The 16909-nt window shown below is 40.6% G+C and overlaps 1 protein-coding gene across 2 annotated transcripts in view; it reads right to left on the bottom strand.

Moving 5' to 3' along the window:
• ttyh3a (tweety family member 3a) overlaps positions 1-16909 on the bottom strand; it is a 63722-nt gene that overhangs the window by 28156 nt on the left and 18657 nt on the right. For both annotated transcript variants that reach the window (XM_058377797.1, XM_058377798.1), the window contains exons 2-5: positions 11736-11905; positions 1925-2036; positions 1564-1784; positions 281-376 (exon numbers count right to left, since the gene is read on the bottom strand). In XM_058377797.1, the coding sequence (XP_058233780.1) occupies positions 281-376; positions 1564-1784; positions 1925-2036; positions 11736-11905 (599 nt within the window). The remainder of the gene's footprint in view (positions 1-280; positions 377-1563; positions 1785-1924; positions 2037-11735; positions 11906-16909) is intronic.

Genomic DNA, 16909 nt, shown 5'->3' with positions numbered 1-16909 from the left:
TCTCTCTCGCGCACACACAACGCACTCTCTCTCACACACAACGCACTCTCTCTCACACACAACGCACTCTCTCTCACACACAACGCACTCTCTCTCACACACAACGCACTCTCTCTCACACACAACGCACTCTCTCGCACACACAACGCACTCTCTCGCACACACAACGCACTCTCTCGCACACACAACGCACTCTCTCGCACACACAACGCACTCTCTTGCACACACACTCCCTCACTCACGTGTACACACACCCATTTGCCCGCACACACACACTCACCCGATCAGAGTTCTTTTTGAGTTGCGAATAAGGCCGAAGAGCACCAGCAGGCAGATGAGCACGTCGAACAGGAGCAGCCCCAGATAACCCAGCCACCTGAAAGCACAAACACATTACTGACTTCTTAAAGTACCTGGAAGGAGCTCACACAAACAGAAACGCTTTTTCTGAGGCTTTAGTACTCATCTAACACTTCCAGAAAACGCCACCTAGAAAATCATGTCTAAACTGATGAAATCTGTATGAGAAGTGAGTGTGTGTGTTTATGTGAGAATATCAGGTGTACAAACAGCTCACCTTTTCCTGCCTTGAGCATTTCCAGCTGCTCAGCTTCACCTACATGATGCTCTTTCTTTCGTTTTACCTTTGTCTTTCTCTCTTCCTTTTTGTGTCTCTCTCTCTTCCTTCATTTCTTCCTTTGTTTCTCTCTCTCTTCCTCCGTTTCTCTCTCTCTTCCTTCATTTCTCTCTCTCCATTAGTTTCTTTCTTTGTTTCTCTCTCTCTCCCTTCCTTTCTTCCTTTTAGTCTTACCTTTTTCCTGCACTTCTTTGCTTCCTTTCCTTCATTTCCTTCCCTTTTATTCATTTCCTTCCTTCCTTTACTTCCCTCCCACCCTTCCGTCCATCCATCCATCCATCCATCCATCCACTTACTTGCTTATTTATTTATTTATTTATTTATTACATTTAGGAATTTTATTTCCATTAGAGGATGCAGCACTGATTTTAGTCCCAGTCTTGCTGTTCTAGGACCCCTCACCCCTTCAAGAAAAAGCAGGGACAGTGGTATCAGATGTGATCTTTCTGCACTGGATAATCTTCCATGTTGGGGGGGATATGCTTGAATAAATGAATAGCTTTGATTATCCCTCTTTCCTGATAATGTAATCTCAATCTATGTGTTTGCCATGTTCTAAAGGTTTCTGAAGGAAATTTTAGCACAAGTTGAGAAAAAGCAGTGTTTCTGTTGGTGAAAAATATAAACGGTGACAACAGTCTGAAAGATTCAGGGAGTGAGCAGAATGCTAATTTTCACTCTGTAAGAAAGCACTGTTCACGCTTGGTGTGACAGAAAGCTGAAAGGAATTCTGACTCTCTCTCTCTCTTCCTCTCTCTCTCTCTCTCTCTCTCCTCATTTACATGCTTGCAGCTGAACACCAGTGAGTAAAGCCCTGTTCATTTGCAGCAAGAAAGATTCTGATCCACACAACCACAATACACATTAAAAACAGTATGTTTTAACGCAAAAGTGAGGCACACAGATCCCATTTGCCTCCATCTCACCTATACCAGTCGTAGAGTTCGATCCTGCTGGCTAGCGCCTCCAGGGAGATGCTGGGATTGCTCCAGAAAGGGATCTCCACCATCTGTTTGAGCAGCTCGTCCAGCTGGGCCTGCAGCTTCTGCACCATCGACAGGTAATCACTGTGCTTCTTGTACTGGCTATCCAAATGCAGCAGATTCTCTTCCACGGTCAGATTCAGGGAGGTGGCGCTGTCTGATACCTGTAAAGCACACAAATACCACAATGAGGCTTTCAGACAAGATCATAATTGGGAGGTTTATGGATGTGTTTAGTGCCATAACAGGTGATTATGAACAGATCAAAGGAGGAAGGAACACTCTGGAAAGAAACACGCCTCACCAGTTTCTGCACGCCGGCAATAGTACGGTTGGCGTGGCGCAGCGAGTAAGTGAGTCGGTTAACTCCGTCACAGGTCTCTCCATTCCCATAGAAACCAACGGCAATGCCAGCGCTGTGGAAAGACCAAAAAGAGAGTGGGCATGAGGAACAGGAGGTGGAGGAGGAGTAGGAGGAGGTGGAAGAGGAAGAGAGTATCTGAACAATGCTCTTGCACAGGAAATCTGCCAAACCTCACGAGAGCTAGAGCTAGCTGTGGAGAAGAGCGACGTTATATCCGCACGTCTGAACCACCGCTGGCGTTCACCGAGTTAGGCTCAAAACAACAAATTCGTTATATATATAGTGATGGTCATGAAGTCCAGGTGGGTTATGGGGGAAGCATAGAGCAAGCATTCAAAGTGAAAGCAAGCTAGACTGAAAGCAAGCACTGACAATGACATTCACAGTGAGGGAGTTGTTTACTGACCTACTCACACAACCAAGCTATATAGACTACAGAGTCTCAGAGTCGGATTCTAAAGAGGCTTTCCTATTCTTTCACTACAAAATGCGTGCCATCTGTCTTTGCTATTGGCACACAAACACAAGCCCCTTTTCCTCAACAAGGCCAAACAGTTCTGAGCACTGTTCTGAGCGTTCTCACTGTTCTGAACCCAACAACATTCCTGTTTTAGATATTCACCAATCATTCATGGTGCCTGATGCATTCTCCAGAATCATTCATCTGTTGACTTCACTTGGGAGATAATGTCTGGTCAGTGTTTGAAACTAACCCTTGCTCTAATTGAAATCCCCTATCTCGCCACTCTAAATTTCCACTATGATGAAGTTGTGGTATCTGTGGATATGCAGTGGAAAAGAATAAAAACCCAAACAAATGTTCTTACAACTTTAAGAACGTCTTTATCCACAACAACTTATACAACTGAGCAGTTAAGAGTCTTGCTCAAGCACCCAGCAGGAGCAGCTTGGCATTGCCGGGATTTGAACTCAGAACCTGATTAGAAGTCCAAGGTCTTACCCTTAGACCTACCACTGCCTGTGGTGCTGCCTCACCACCAGGGGGCACAAGTGCACCCTCTTATTATGGGCATGTCCTCCTATCGGAGTTCATCCCTCCCTCTTTGTAGTCAGCCAGCTCTTTTGTGTAGTGCTCAATAGGCATAAGAATCAGTGTCTCTTCTCTGGTGGGGGACTTGATGGAGCTCCGCCAACTGAACAAAGACTCATTGAGCCATCGGTCAGCACTGTCGTTCTCAGCATGTGCAGCACTACATGAGAAATATTCTGCGTGCACTCCGGCTTGGTAAATGACCCTACGGGCTCTTCAAACGTCCGGCTGAGATCAGATATGAGCAACACCGACATGGCTTTCCTGCTACTGATTGCACAGCAAAAAGCGATGTGAAAGTGGGAACTAAAACTAAAAGCAGCACTGTGTTTAGCAACAGGGCAACCTTGGTAATTGGGTATGCTGCATTCTGACTTCTGGGCCTGTGCTGATTAAGATTCATCATTTTTGACAAGGCACCGAAGATCAAAAGTGAGACATCATGCTGTTGACCCCCTGAGGCTGTGTCACATGACTCCCAGAACAGTGGCTTGGCTAGAGTTCCTAGCATTCCTACAAGGCAATAAATCTGAGGGATAATCTGCTGGAAGCGAGTTAAACAAAGGATTTAACTGCCACAAACACACACCCTACATGCGGTTACAATTGCAAGTTTTATGATACAAGAGCTGAACACATAATGCCCTGCGATCATCTGTACCTGCGCAAAGCTGCTTATTCACCCAGATCACTTCCTGTTTCCAGACAAACATGTTGTTTGTCCCTGAAAACATTTCCAGAGAATTTCCAAAAATGATGAGGCAGATAATGTTGTGCATCAGGCCACAGATCACAACAACTCAGATGATACAGAGACACAAAAAAACCAAAAAAACAAAACAAGAAATATCGTTTCATGGCCAGTTCAAGACAGAGAATCAAGAACACGGTGTTTATTCTCTCATCACGTTCACAAGGAAGGGACACTCCTAATTTGCACTCATTTTCCGCACCACTCTGACCAGAAAGATTTAAAATCAACAGGGATTTCATGTTTGGTCCACGTGGAGCGATGGGCAAGTAAGCACTCATTTCCTGGAACACTGCTTTCCCTCACCCTCTGAAAGTTTAAACCTTGAATTGCCTCGTCTTAGCTCTCGTCTTAGCTCTAGTCAAAACAAAGCCCTCCTCTCTCAGCTGGAATGCCACTCACTCCATTGAATACTGAGGACTGAAAGGAAACAGGAAACGCAGGGCGAGATCTCAACAACCACTCGTTTACCTCATGTCCATTCCAAACCACTCACTGATTTATTTCCGAGGAGGAGTAATAAAAAAAAAAAAATCAAGATGAATCAACAGTCACAGTGTGAAAAATTGAGCCGGTCTAGATATAATATATTAATCATTAAAAACAAATCGGAATTGTTCAAACCGTGAATGACCTGAAGGTATGTAATATCTACTAAACAACCTGTTTTAGAATGAGTCCTGACCTGTCTGCTCACTGAAGCGTGGGATTTTATCCAACAGGAAAAAACAATGTGCATTGTGAGAGCTCGGCAGGACTCCTTCCTTACCTGCTATGTTACATAATCAGAATTAACAAAACATTCAGGTCAAGATTTGATTCTCAGAATATTTTGAACAAAATCTGAATGAACAAAACTGACATTTTTTAATTTTGCTTTTTTAAAAAAGAAAAACAAGGATATTTATTTCTTTTGCTACAAAGAAAGGTTTAAAATGGTAAATAAATTTCTAAATTTCTCCCCACAAATTTTTTGAAACATTTTTGTTTTAAGTTTTTAAAGTGTCACCCCAAAGAAAACAACTAAACAACTGATAAAATAAGCACAATGAGCTCTGTACCAGAAATAGAGCTCCAAAGTCGGCTAAAATGCCCGGTTTCTCTAGCATTTAGTGTTGCTTCAAAACTAATAATGAGATATTTTTTAACCATTGTAACATAGCTGTTTAACATATGAATGATGATGCAAGAAAGCTCAGACTTTACATTCAGACAGCCTAGATCTCACAAGGAAGATGATAACACTTTTTAATAAGTTTTTAATATATATTCGTGCCCAATTTTCTCTTCAAGATAATTCCAATCCTTATCACAAAACAGCTAACAACTAGGCAGGTTGAACATGCAGGTTGAATATGCTTCGTCTGAAACATATAAATCCAGCCATCATTTCAAAACTAGTGCTCGACATAACACACACTGAGAAAAAACAAAGCGCTATCTGCCCCCTTCTGCATACATCATCCCACAGATACCCACGATCAGCTAGTGTCATTGTGATTGACAGGGGAAAGCTCCACCCATCCCCCCAAAAAATGACCAAAGTTTGCTAAGCACAGAAAGCTGATAAGCATAAATGTGGCTCGGGTCTTCAAGCCTAGCTTTGGATTTCTATAAGCTTCAATTATGCAACAGCACGACTACCCAGGGTCTGAGGCAAGCTGCTTTTAAAATCCAGCTATGCAGAAAGAGAAAAGAAATGTCACATGGTCAGGTTCTCTTTTTTCCTCCCTGAAAGTCAGAACAGGATCAAGATTACAAAAACCAGAAACCACAATTAAAACAAGATTCTTTATACTGGAAAACCCGGTATATTCGAGTAGGTAGCTTGGACTCAGTGGCTTTTAATTAAAAAGCTAGAATATAAAACACCACAACACAGGGACAGACATTTTCTCTCTAAACTAACTCTGCTAAAGAAGTCACTCAATACACCATTTTGGCAAGTTAGTGCTCTCTGCGTCGACTGTAATGCGTTTACAGGCCGTCTTTTCAGTTTAAATAATGCACAAGGCAAGAAATTCATTTAAAATAGCCTATTTTTATTTTAATAGACTATTTTTTTTTGAATAAACATAAATTGAAGCTCTCCTTAGTTCTGAATTTCATGTGATTTAATTTTCAGTCCACAGGCACAAAACCGAATCCTCATTTCTGCTCCTACTCAGGACCAAGATTTTTATTTCAACAAGATTTCATTTTAAATTCATTTTGCTTTAAATTAAAACATTATTACTCTCACAGTTGAAGAAGCGAAGTCATTACGTTATGCCTCTCAAAGCCAACATTACGTCCAATTTGGTATAGAGTGCACAAGGTTTTAAGAAGTTTTTCCTCATTATTTCAAGACAAATTAAGGAGATAGAAGGTCTAAAGTGTTGAATTTGCATTTGGTAGTTGTTCATGGGAGCTCTAAATATGCCGTCCAATGAGGTGGTGATGTAAGTCATCATTATACTGCAAAAACAAAACAAAACAGACCTTTCAGAAGAAACTTTGGACACTTTTTACACACACACACGAAACGATGGAAAATAGGATTGAAAACAATTCTCAGAAATAAGGTAAGCTTCTGGTAGATAGCTGAAATCATTTCCACAGTACTGCCAAATTCTCGTATCTGATTAGTCAGGAGGTGTTCTCTATAACCACATGGCTGTTGTGAAACATGGCCCAAATGTGTGCACAAAATTCCATATAGAAAATAAAAGAAAAGCAAATTGAATGTTTTTTCATGTCATGGTAAAAGAATAAAAACCACAAAATATAAAATATAGTATCCTTTAAAAAAAAAAAAGACACTATCAGGCATAGATGGTTGTTTTGGGGTTTTTTTTGTACGTTTTTTCCCCTATTGTCAATTAACAGGGATGCTGCCTCAACATGCACAGTCTCTCAATCTGCCAGCCTGAGACAGAGAGAATAACAGATTAAAAAACAGATAGAGATACAGAGAAACACGTGAATGAATCTGAGCATTAGGCTAGAGAGAATGAATGTGTCAGAGAGAGAGAGAGAAGATAGATAGATAGAGAGAGAGAGAGAGAGAGAGAGAGAGAGAAATCTACTTCTTACTAACTCCTAAGGATAAAATCTCATGATAAAGTGCAGGCTCGACTGTCGTTACTCATTTTAGGACTCCGGAGGTTCAAGTGCCATCATTCACAAAAGGGTCAAGAGGCAGCATTTCTGCTCTCATATCACACTTCAACAAACCATAACAGAACACTAAATCCCGGAGGACATAAATAGTTTTGGCTTTCTGAAGACCTGTTGAAATCGCTGATGACACTGGGCACACGCCTCAAATCAGCAGTCTACTGTTGATCATAGTCTGGCACATTATAAGTAATACTGTACTTCATTTCATGAACAACACTTACAGATAAGAAATACATGAACCCTGCATCCCAGTAGCTCATGATGAAGTTTTTTATAAACGACGTTCAAGGGACATTACAGAAGCCCTCTTGTCCACTGACTTATCTCCATCTCTGAGGAGGCTTTATCTGTGGCAGGAAAGAAGAGCTCTGTTGCTGAATGCTAGATTTAGTGGCTGGAAGACAGTGCGTAATTCACAGCGTTCATAAAGTCCTCACCTGCGGCGCGGCTTGACAGCTGAGCTAATCAGCCATGCAGAGAGAAACACACTGAGACACAAAGCAGACCAAGCCTGTCCTCCATCATAAACACACACTGATTCTCAATCACAGTGTCTCATTCTCTCACCATCTCATCAAAATGTCTAGGTGCCATTCACTAGTAGTTCATTTATTCCCCTCATGGAACTAGAACAAACACACACACACACACGACAACAAGAAGGAGGATGACTAGGAGAGCTGTCTATCAGGTTTATGAAGCAAATACCCTGTCAAGCTAGCACAGGATAACCATGTAGCTAGCTTTGACTGTGAAAATGATAAACATTTATTAATAATATCTAAAAAAAATAAAATAAAAAAATATCCACTCAGTGTCCAGCTAACAGCAGTCGCAGACAAGCCTTGCTCACAACGTTTACTGTTAATGATAGCCAGTATGCTAGGATTAGCTATGCTGACAGGATTACAAATCAGATTTTTCAGTCATATCTATACATTTCTTTTGAAATCCTGTCAAGTTAGCACATTTTAGCAAGCTACTATTAGCAGTGAAAATATTTTAATGGTTTATAAAATATGACTTCTGCTCAAAATAGCATGTCACCTTTTATAAAATGCTGGCTAGCTAGCATTATCATCAACGATTATAGAGGAATCTGAACAATAGGATTATTCAGAAATAATGTTAGCTTCTACTAGATTGCTAACAAATTTCGTAAACAGACAAAACAAGACTGCGTTGTTCTAAAAGAAGAAAACTTGATTTTATTCAATTTAGTCCATGATTTTAACATATTATGGCATGTTGGGAAAGTTACAGTAAATAGTAAATTAAGGTTTCAGCCACATCCACAGCACAGCAGCTAAAATATCTTTGCAAGGGTGGACACATCGCTAGCTTGGGTGACTGGGACAAACATATCCTAGCTAGCTAGGAATATCAACTAACTTCAACAGATGCTGGCCAGTCTAGTCTAGTACAGATTACAAAAAGGGAAATACGTAGGAATGTGGAAACAAAACTGAAGAAAACGAAAAACAGTACTGTACAAAACAGAAGTTGTTATAAGATCAGTCACCTCACATTCTTTTAAAAACAAAATAAAAAGATGCTCACGTGCGTCTTTGTGTGCTCGAGAGGGTACTTGTGGTGGGCGTATGAATGATGATGTTGTGGATGAATATGTTATCAGGAGATGAATAAAAACTTTGGCTACATGACAATAGTATTTTTTACAGATTTTACATAATCTACAGTAAATTAATGCACATAATTAGCCTTTAAGCTAACATGTGCCTGGGTACACACATTTCACTTGCCTGATGGCTAATGATTTTGTGATTTATTTACAAAAACAGTCTAAAACTGAGCAACACTTCAAAATCAGAAAGCTTATTCAATAGCGTAATTAGCAAGTTGGTGTCAAAACCGCTGCTAAACGAATCATATTCTTCACTTTGGCCTAAAGATAAATGAATGCAACTTCAATTAAACTTTTTCAATATGGCTCACTATGTGAATGAGATCAACACCGCTGATATAATAGAAGGAGTTAAGCATCCTGCACAGCGAATGGAGACATCACCATGGCAACAGGCTTTATTTGTGGCAGGATGTGAGGCTGGACAATAGCAGGCTGCTGATTTTCCCACCGATTTTCCCACCATCACTTCATTCCACTGTGGACTTGGGGACCACGACAAAGCACTTTACCGGATTTTATTTCATTAGTTGCATAAATACACTGCAGTAGAATTAATGCAGACAGTAGCATCGAGGGATGAGGATGTAATGTAAAAGACTCGAAACAAAAACCAAACAAGGAAATAAAAAAAGATGGTTAAGTGGGAAAGACTCTGAACACACAGCTCTGACTCCTCACATACAACATAGCATTAAAATAAACGGAACCATCTGGCACTGAAGTGAAGATCATTATCATCATCATCCAACTGCAGTAGACCTGTTTTCAGTTAAGAATAATCTCTATTGTGCTTTCAGGATCTTCAGTTTCTATGGCTTCACTTCAACACATAAATCAGTCTATAGCACCCCGGCCGTGATTATGCAACTAATCTAACTGTACTATTTAAAAATACAGTCATGATGTGTGATGATGAAAACAGAAAATGTCAACAATTCAGCATATATTCAGTCCAAAAACTATTTTGGCATTCGAGTCAGAGACCTCTGAATGTTTATTCCAGTCAACTGCTTTAAATAAACTGCATGGACCCTTACAGTCCAGATTTATGTTTTAGGTTTTATGATTAATATAATCATGAGCATGTTTTTAGTATAATTTCTTTACAATATGTATAGTGTTATCTACTTTTTATAGCTGTAGAGTATTTTTCCTGAACCTTCCATAGACGCATTCAGGATATAAGGTCCAAGTGACATTATTTTAAAGGTTTTTGAATTACTAAGTTTGGGTTAAACCTGTTCAATTCAACCGAGTAGTCAAATATGCTAAGAAGTATAAGAATCAGCTATGATTCCACTGGTTTCCACCAACCTTGGTGTACACCAGCTTTCATAAAAATAAACATATTGCATCTTAGTTTGCAATAATACAACGTTAAACTCCAAAAATGAACAGTGGTCAGTTTTTCTGAGATGTCTCTAGTGTTGGCTGGTCTCTTGAAACTTTCAATCCAACTCCTCTTAGCATTTTAGATCAGATCTAGTTAGTCTGATAAGATTATATTGTCTATGTCCAGGAGAAATCTAAAACAAAATAATCGTCATGATATTATCCTTTACTGAAATGTCGTGATAGTCGGTAGTAACGGATGAAGCAGCACACAGTAATCTGCTGATCTGAAAGGTGATTTTGCACTGTGGAAAAAAACCCATGCAAAAAACCCTACCATTTCTTCTCCCTGTTCAACATGGGCGTTTATTACGCATCAACAGTGACTCAGGTGTCAATAATCACTGATATCTGATCACCAGCCTTCACTTCATTTCAAAACAATTGCTACTTAGGGTTTTATAGTAGTAGTGAATTAATGACTATTCAGAAAATATCTCCTCATTTTTGACTATGACACTACAACACAGCCCTGCTTGGGCTCAGGTGATCACTCACACACTGATGGGCAGCACTGCCCTATTTCATATGCCGAGTACACAACGCTGGGATTAGAGCTAAAAATATTTTTCCATTTTCATGCTACCATAGAACCAAAGGATCCTGCTAGCACCTACTGTGAAGAAATGAAATGCTGCAGTCATCCCCCCTCAAAGCACCACCGCCATCTTTTATGCCCCAATAACCGAACAGGTTTTGTTATCAGTAGGGAAGGAGTGAATAACCAGCAAGCAATGTGATGCTCTTCCTCAAGCTGTGGTAATAAACTGACTTTGTGTCATCTTCATACTGCCAGAGTGGAGTATATAATGCATATAAAATGCAAAGTGTTAGCTTAATAATTCATTATGTTTTGTATTGCTTCTGTTATCACAAACATGTTTTGTGAAGACGTTATGAAATCTGACAAGCCCTTTAAAACAAACCCTTGGGGTATCTCTCTCTCTCCTGTTGGTCATTACAGAGAAGGACATAATTCAAATGCCAGGAGAGCAAAGAGCAAAAGACTGAAATGAAAGTTACTGCAGCCTTTAACAGCAATAAAAGAGAGACGCCTCTGATATGGCCCATTAATCTACAGATGTTACTTGCAGCTAGGGCGCTGTGAGGGAGCCATTCTCATCTGAAACAGCCCGCGTACAGCATCTCTGCTTCCAAGTGAGCAAAGAAAAACATCCAGCAACGCTGAAAGTTCCTCCAGGATCACAGAAATTAACTGCAAAATCAAGTAAACTCCACAATATTACTCGCCATTTAGAATTAAAAAAGCTCAAAAGGTCAAGCCGACACTGAATTTAGATCAAGATGCAAGAGAAAAAATTCAAAATGATCTAAAAGGTCTACTATACTGATGTTTCACAAAAGCGGAGAGATAACTGGAGAGAATTTTATTTGGATTGCTGACTAAACAGTGACATTTCATACTTGTCGTTGGTGCAACATTTAAGGAACTTTTAACAGCTGATCTTACGGTGAAAATGTAGAATGTAGTCAGACTGTAATGCAAGTTCATCCACATAGAGAGGTTGCAGTACAAACATGCATACATAAAGACAAATACAAACCAAAACAAAAGTTATTCAAATTGATTACTCATATCCTATGATATGGCACGGTGCTCCATCAATGCCAAGGTGCACTGAAACTGTTCTGGTGGATTCCTTATAAAACACTTGATGCTTGTGATCACCCCCTAATAGTTAATTTTAACACTGTAGAGAAGAAAGCAATGCTGAGAGAAACTCACCTGCACACCAGGGTGGCAATGATGACACACCAGGCTGTGCAGCAGCAGTCGGCATTGGGCTGTTCGCTGCTCTTCTTGCGACGGCAACAGAGCCAGAATGAGTAGAAGAGGAGGAAGAGAAGGTCCAGGGCCAGGCAGGCTAAAGCCACTGCTCCCAGCAGCAGAATAGACTGTAGGACAACAGGAGAGACAGAGAAAACATTAGTGTGAGAACTTGGTTTACATCACATGCATGAGATGATCTATGAATGTGCTGAATGTAGTCCAATGTAGCAGTGCAAACAGATGGAGGAATGATTAAAGCTCCCAAAATGAACAGGATTGTATGAACGCGTTGCTTATTTTGGATCACAGAACATGTTTTTGCACATTCTCTTAGAATAGCTAGATCTCCATTCCAATTTCCAACTCGCCTGAGAACTAATTTGCAAACTTGAGAACACATTTGCATTCATTTTAAACACTGAAGATAAAGAGCTACATGTTGTTGTTGTTTTTTTTTTTAACTACATCTGCAGAATTCTGGGCATTCACACTTTATGGACTAAATTAAAGTTTGTGGACACCTGACCATCACACCACACTCATTTGTGGTTTTGTAAGCACAAAATCAGAAGGACACAATTATCTACATTATCTTGTCTGTCTTTGTATGCTGATGCTTTACATTTCCCTTTACTGGAACTCAAACCCTATTCCAGCATGACAATGCCCCTGTACACAAATCATGAAGCTCCATGAAGACATGGTTTGAAAAGGTTGGAGTGGAAGAACTGGAGTGTCCTGCACTGAGCCTGGACTCTGACTCAACCCCACTGAACACCTTTGGGATGAACTGGAACACCGACTGAACCCCAGACCTCCTCACTCTTACAGCATCAGTGCCTGATCTCACTAATTCTCTTGTAGCTGAATGATCACTAATCCCCACAGTCACGCTCCAACATCTAGTGGAGAACCTTCACAGAAGAGAAGAGTGGAGATTATTATAACAGCAAAGCAGATATGAAATGAGATGTTCAATAAGCACTGTTATAGTCCAGAATGCACTTTTGGCCATACAGTGTGCATATTGTACCATGGTCTTCTCATACATCCCATGGTCTTCCTCTATAACAGTGTAATATTGTAAAAATACCATATGCTTTTAATTGTGCTTGTCCACTGGGCTGCTCTTGCCACAAAGCTCTGGCAACCCAGGTATGGCTGCATTTTCTATTTCATTTCACTAAAAAGCATTCTGTACACAAACCGTCCAACCAGCAGATTGCCAACTTGCAGAATTAAGAAGACTACTGAACTGAAATACAGCAACATGAAGGTATTATTCATTATGTCATCTACAGGTTTTGATTTTCAGTCTGATACAAGCTGGAGTTTAGTTAGCCATTAAAGCCACTATGCAACCTAATTTAAACAAATCTGAAAATGATCCTGTGTGTGATTTCAATCCAAGTCTTATGAATAGTTCTTGTTATTGGCATCTTGTTAATAGTTCTTGATGGTTGCAATTGTTATGAATAATCCTCATCTCGTATCTTTCATTCCAAGGTGCCAGACCAGGCTATTATAATCATTCTAGCACTTTAAGACTGAAAGCCACAAATTCCTTAATCATCATCATACATAATGAAGCCCACAGCATGGGGTAGAGTGACAGACTTGGTTTAATGTCTGTTAATCTCAGTGCACCCAGAGAACCTCCATGTGAGGTTTTCAAGTCTCACAAAATCATAGTCTCCTCCTTGTCCCTTTCAACCCATGCCAAGCCGTCCATCAAGCTTGCAAGGAGTTCACAGGCGACTGAAACAGAGTCATATCTGCTTTGGATGTGCCAGACTGAGGAACCTTATGAGAAAAAAAACAAGCAAAAACAAGCCTTGAGGTTGCGATCACTCCAGCTGAGAGTGAAATGAAGATCTGTGGTCACCCGCTGGCTGGAACTTCACATTGTTTGGAGAGTGAAAGCTAGATGATTAAGCAGAGATAAAGTGTCCTGCTGAGGAGTTAATCATGTCATCCCACATCCACCTATAAGCCCAATCAAATAAACAAACGGCTAATACAATCACGTAACTCAACAAGCATGCCCTCGGGACATGGGAGTAGTGTCTTTTATAGATGTGTTTTACAAACTCTGTCTTGGATAATGCTAAATAAAGATTTGACTCAATTCCTAAATACACTCCAATTACCAAAACGGTCAACGGATTTGCTTGTGGTGAAACGGAATGCGGTTTGCGCTCCGTCTCTTCCTTTTATGACGAGGGATTTGGAAAACTATGCATTATCTGATTTCTAGACCATTTAAAGCAAGACATGCAAATCATTCACAAACAAGAATTCAGCTCAGTTCCCAGTAGGGAATGCTAAACATGGATCTAAACTTGTACCATGCCTTCATACTTCACACATACAGATTCTATATCCGCAGCAAAAAAACGTTTTCACTCGTTACTTGTGGAAGAGAAAAACCTAAACATAGACAAGACAAAAATTTTCATTTTCCTGGATACAAAACTAATCTTTAAACAAGCCTTTGGGGCAAGTTGGCACATCACATGCAAAGCACCAATGATACCTCGTAAATCTATATCTTCGACAAAACATCTTGTCCCTTTCTTCCTTTCTACACCACAGGACATCCTGTAGAGGTCCAAGTTCCCGTTGTGGCAGGGCCTGATCATACTGACGCACCTGCTGCTTTCCTGTCTTGATTCCAACCGGGTCTTGTGTTCGATTCCTAAATAATCCATTACAATTGCTCCTGCAGCTGTAAATCCATGCCACTTCCTTACAACCCTGCATGAAGTCTGTCTGCAACAGTCTTATTGATGGAATCAAAACCGACCCAGTTGTTACGTCGTCTTATTTATTTGAGCTACTCCAAAAAATACATCCAAACAGCATTACGGTTACATCTCCTCTTATCAATTCTGATGGAATTTTATATGGCATTCATGCTGAAATGTGTCTAACTCCGGCCACGGGTATCTTTAACTCATACAGTACCATTTCCGAACAGTTTCACAATGATTACATATTTCCAGCTAGGGCAATGATGCAATCACTTAGTTGCTGCTAGGTGCACTGGGATACCATAATGCTCACAATACAAATGGTATTTGGTCATTTGCGTCCCAGACCATCTCCAAAGTTCTTTTGAGTAAGTGGATCACATCACATCTCTGAAACCCTGGATCCTACTAGGTGCTGTCCACTTACACCCAGGACACATGGTAATTCTAGGTATGAATGAGACCATAGACAGTGACCAAGACATCAGACAATAGATAATGTGATGTCTGTGAGTGGGAGCTTCTATGGGCCAGGGCAGTTAATCATCTGGATGGCTTCTGGAAGAAAGCTACACTGGTGGCGGGATAGTCCTGTGCGATGGCAGTTTGACAAAGAGGTGGTTACCTGGATGTTTGGGGTCAGCAGCAATTTTCACAGCTATCCTCTTTGCCCTGATGGAGCACGGGTCCTTGATTTTGGCAAGTTCTCAGTCATTTATCATCGCAGCTGAGCAGACCACTGACTCCAGTCTGTTCTTACAGATGGAAGAGGCAGAGGGGAACCAGACTGTGATGCATGTCGGTAGCACGCTCGCTATAATGGCTGGTGGATGGTGGTTAGACTCTTGACCTATTTTACAAATTGGGTGATAGGATCCAGAATCGGCAATAAATTGCACCCACCACGATGGCAAAATATGAACAATTAATAAAATAGAATCTGTGTGTTGTTAATCAGGGATACTTCAATAGAATCTAAAGTATCTTCAGTGCTGTTCACAACAGTGCACATGTACGTTATATAACTTTATAATGAGGATAGTTACAGCTAATACCTTGTTAGATTTAGTCACAGGACTAACTTCGGTTTTGCAAGGCCTTAATTAGGGTACTACTAAAGCTTCTAATATCTTTTTTGCTCTAATGGCCAAACATGTATAGTACATGACACTTGTATATCTGGCCATGGTCCCTTCTTTTCCTATCAGCATCACCTATACCCTTGCAGACAGGGGCAACACTAATCACAATCTGTCAAACTCACAAGCTAACAATCTCTCACAATCTAATAGACACCACCCTGAACAATCACACACTTTAATAGACACCACCCTGTAATCAACTGAGATGTCGCTTGTCGGGGGGTTGGGTCTTGTAATCTTGGCAGCATTAAGCTTTAAGATGTTCTTATAACACATATGATACAAGATACCAATGGTTTTACAGTTCGCACATTCTGTTTTATTGCACATTTTTTTCTGTGCCATGTGTCCTGCACTGTCTTCTGTTTGCACATGGTTGCACTTTATGTAGCTAGGACAAACTTTCTGTCCTTAGCTATGTGTTGTTGTTTTGTAGCTGTATGCTATATGTTGTCTATGTAGCACCAGGGGTCCTGGAGAAACATTGTTACATTTCACTAGGGTAGGGTTAGGGTTTCTTGACTTGACTTGATTAAGCTCAAGGTTGTTATGGGCACACCATGGCCTAAGTAGAACCACAAGCTGAAGCATTTATTTGTCACATATGTTACAGCACACTGAAATTCTTAGTTCGCATTGCCAAGCTTGTTAGAAAGCTGGGGTCAGAGTGCAGGGTTAGCTATGATACAGTGCCCCTGAAGCAGGCAGGGTTTAAGGGCCTCGTCTGTTTTCCCAACAATGGCAGCTTGGTGGTGTCGCCGGGCCACCAGCACCACTTATGATAGCGTCTGTGGTTAGAAATGGGACACATGTCAGGTGCATCATCTGCAAACTCGATTATTTTGATATAGCTCTTTGTTGTGGTGTAGTCATTGGTGTCAAGGGAGTCCAGGAGTGGTGAGAAAATGCAACCCTGTGGGACTCCTGTGCTGATCGTCATGGGGTCTGAAAGGTAAAACCACTTCAGAAAAAAACAATCTTTATAAATGTATTTGTGATGTCTGACTGACCCATTCTGAATCAAAATGTGCTTTTTATTGACCCTCCGGGCTTTTTTTCCCCATGCTTCACAATTTCATTACACAAATGCACTGATCTTTATAGCTACACAAAAACGCAGGGCTAAAAGTCAAAATGGCTGAATTTACTGAAGATGATTCAGACGGTTAAGCAGGGCTTTGAGATATTAGGAAGCTCCTCTTGAAGCAGTTGGATCAGCTAGACTCATTGTGAG

Source organism: Hemibagrus wyckioides, linkage group LG24 (assembly GCF_019097595.1).
Source record: "Hemibagrus wyckioides isolate EC202008001 linkage group LG24, SWU_Hwy_1.0, whole genome shotgun sequence".
NCBI classification, from domain to species: Eukaryota; Metazoa; Chordata; class Actinopteri; order Siluriformes; family Bagridae; genus Hemibagrus; species Hemibagrus wyckioides.
Note: the sequence above shows the minus strand (reverse complement) of the source record. Positions and strands in the feature narration are given on the sequence as shown.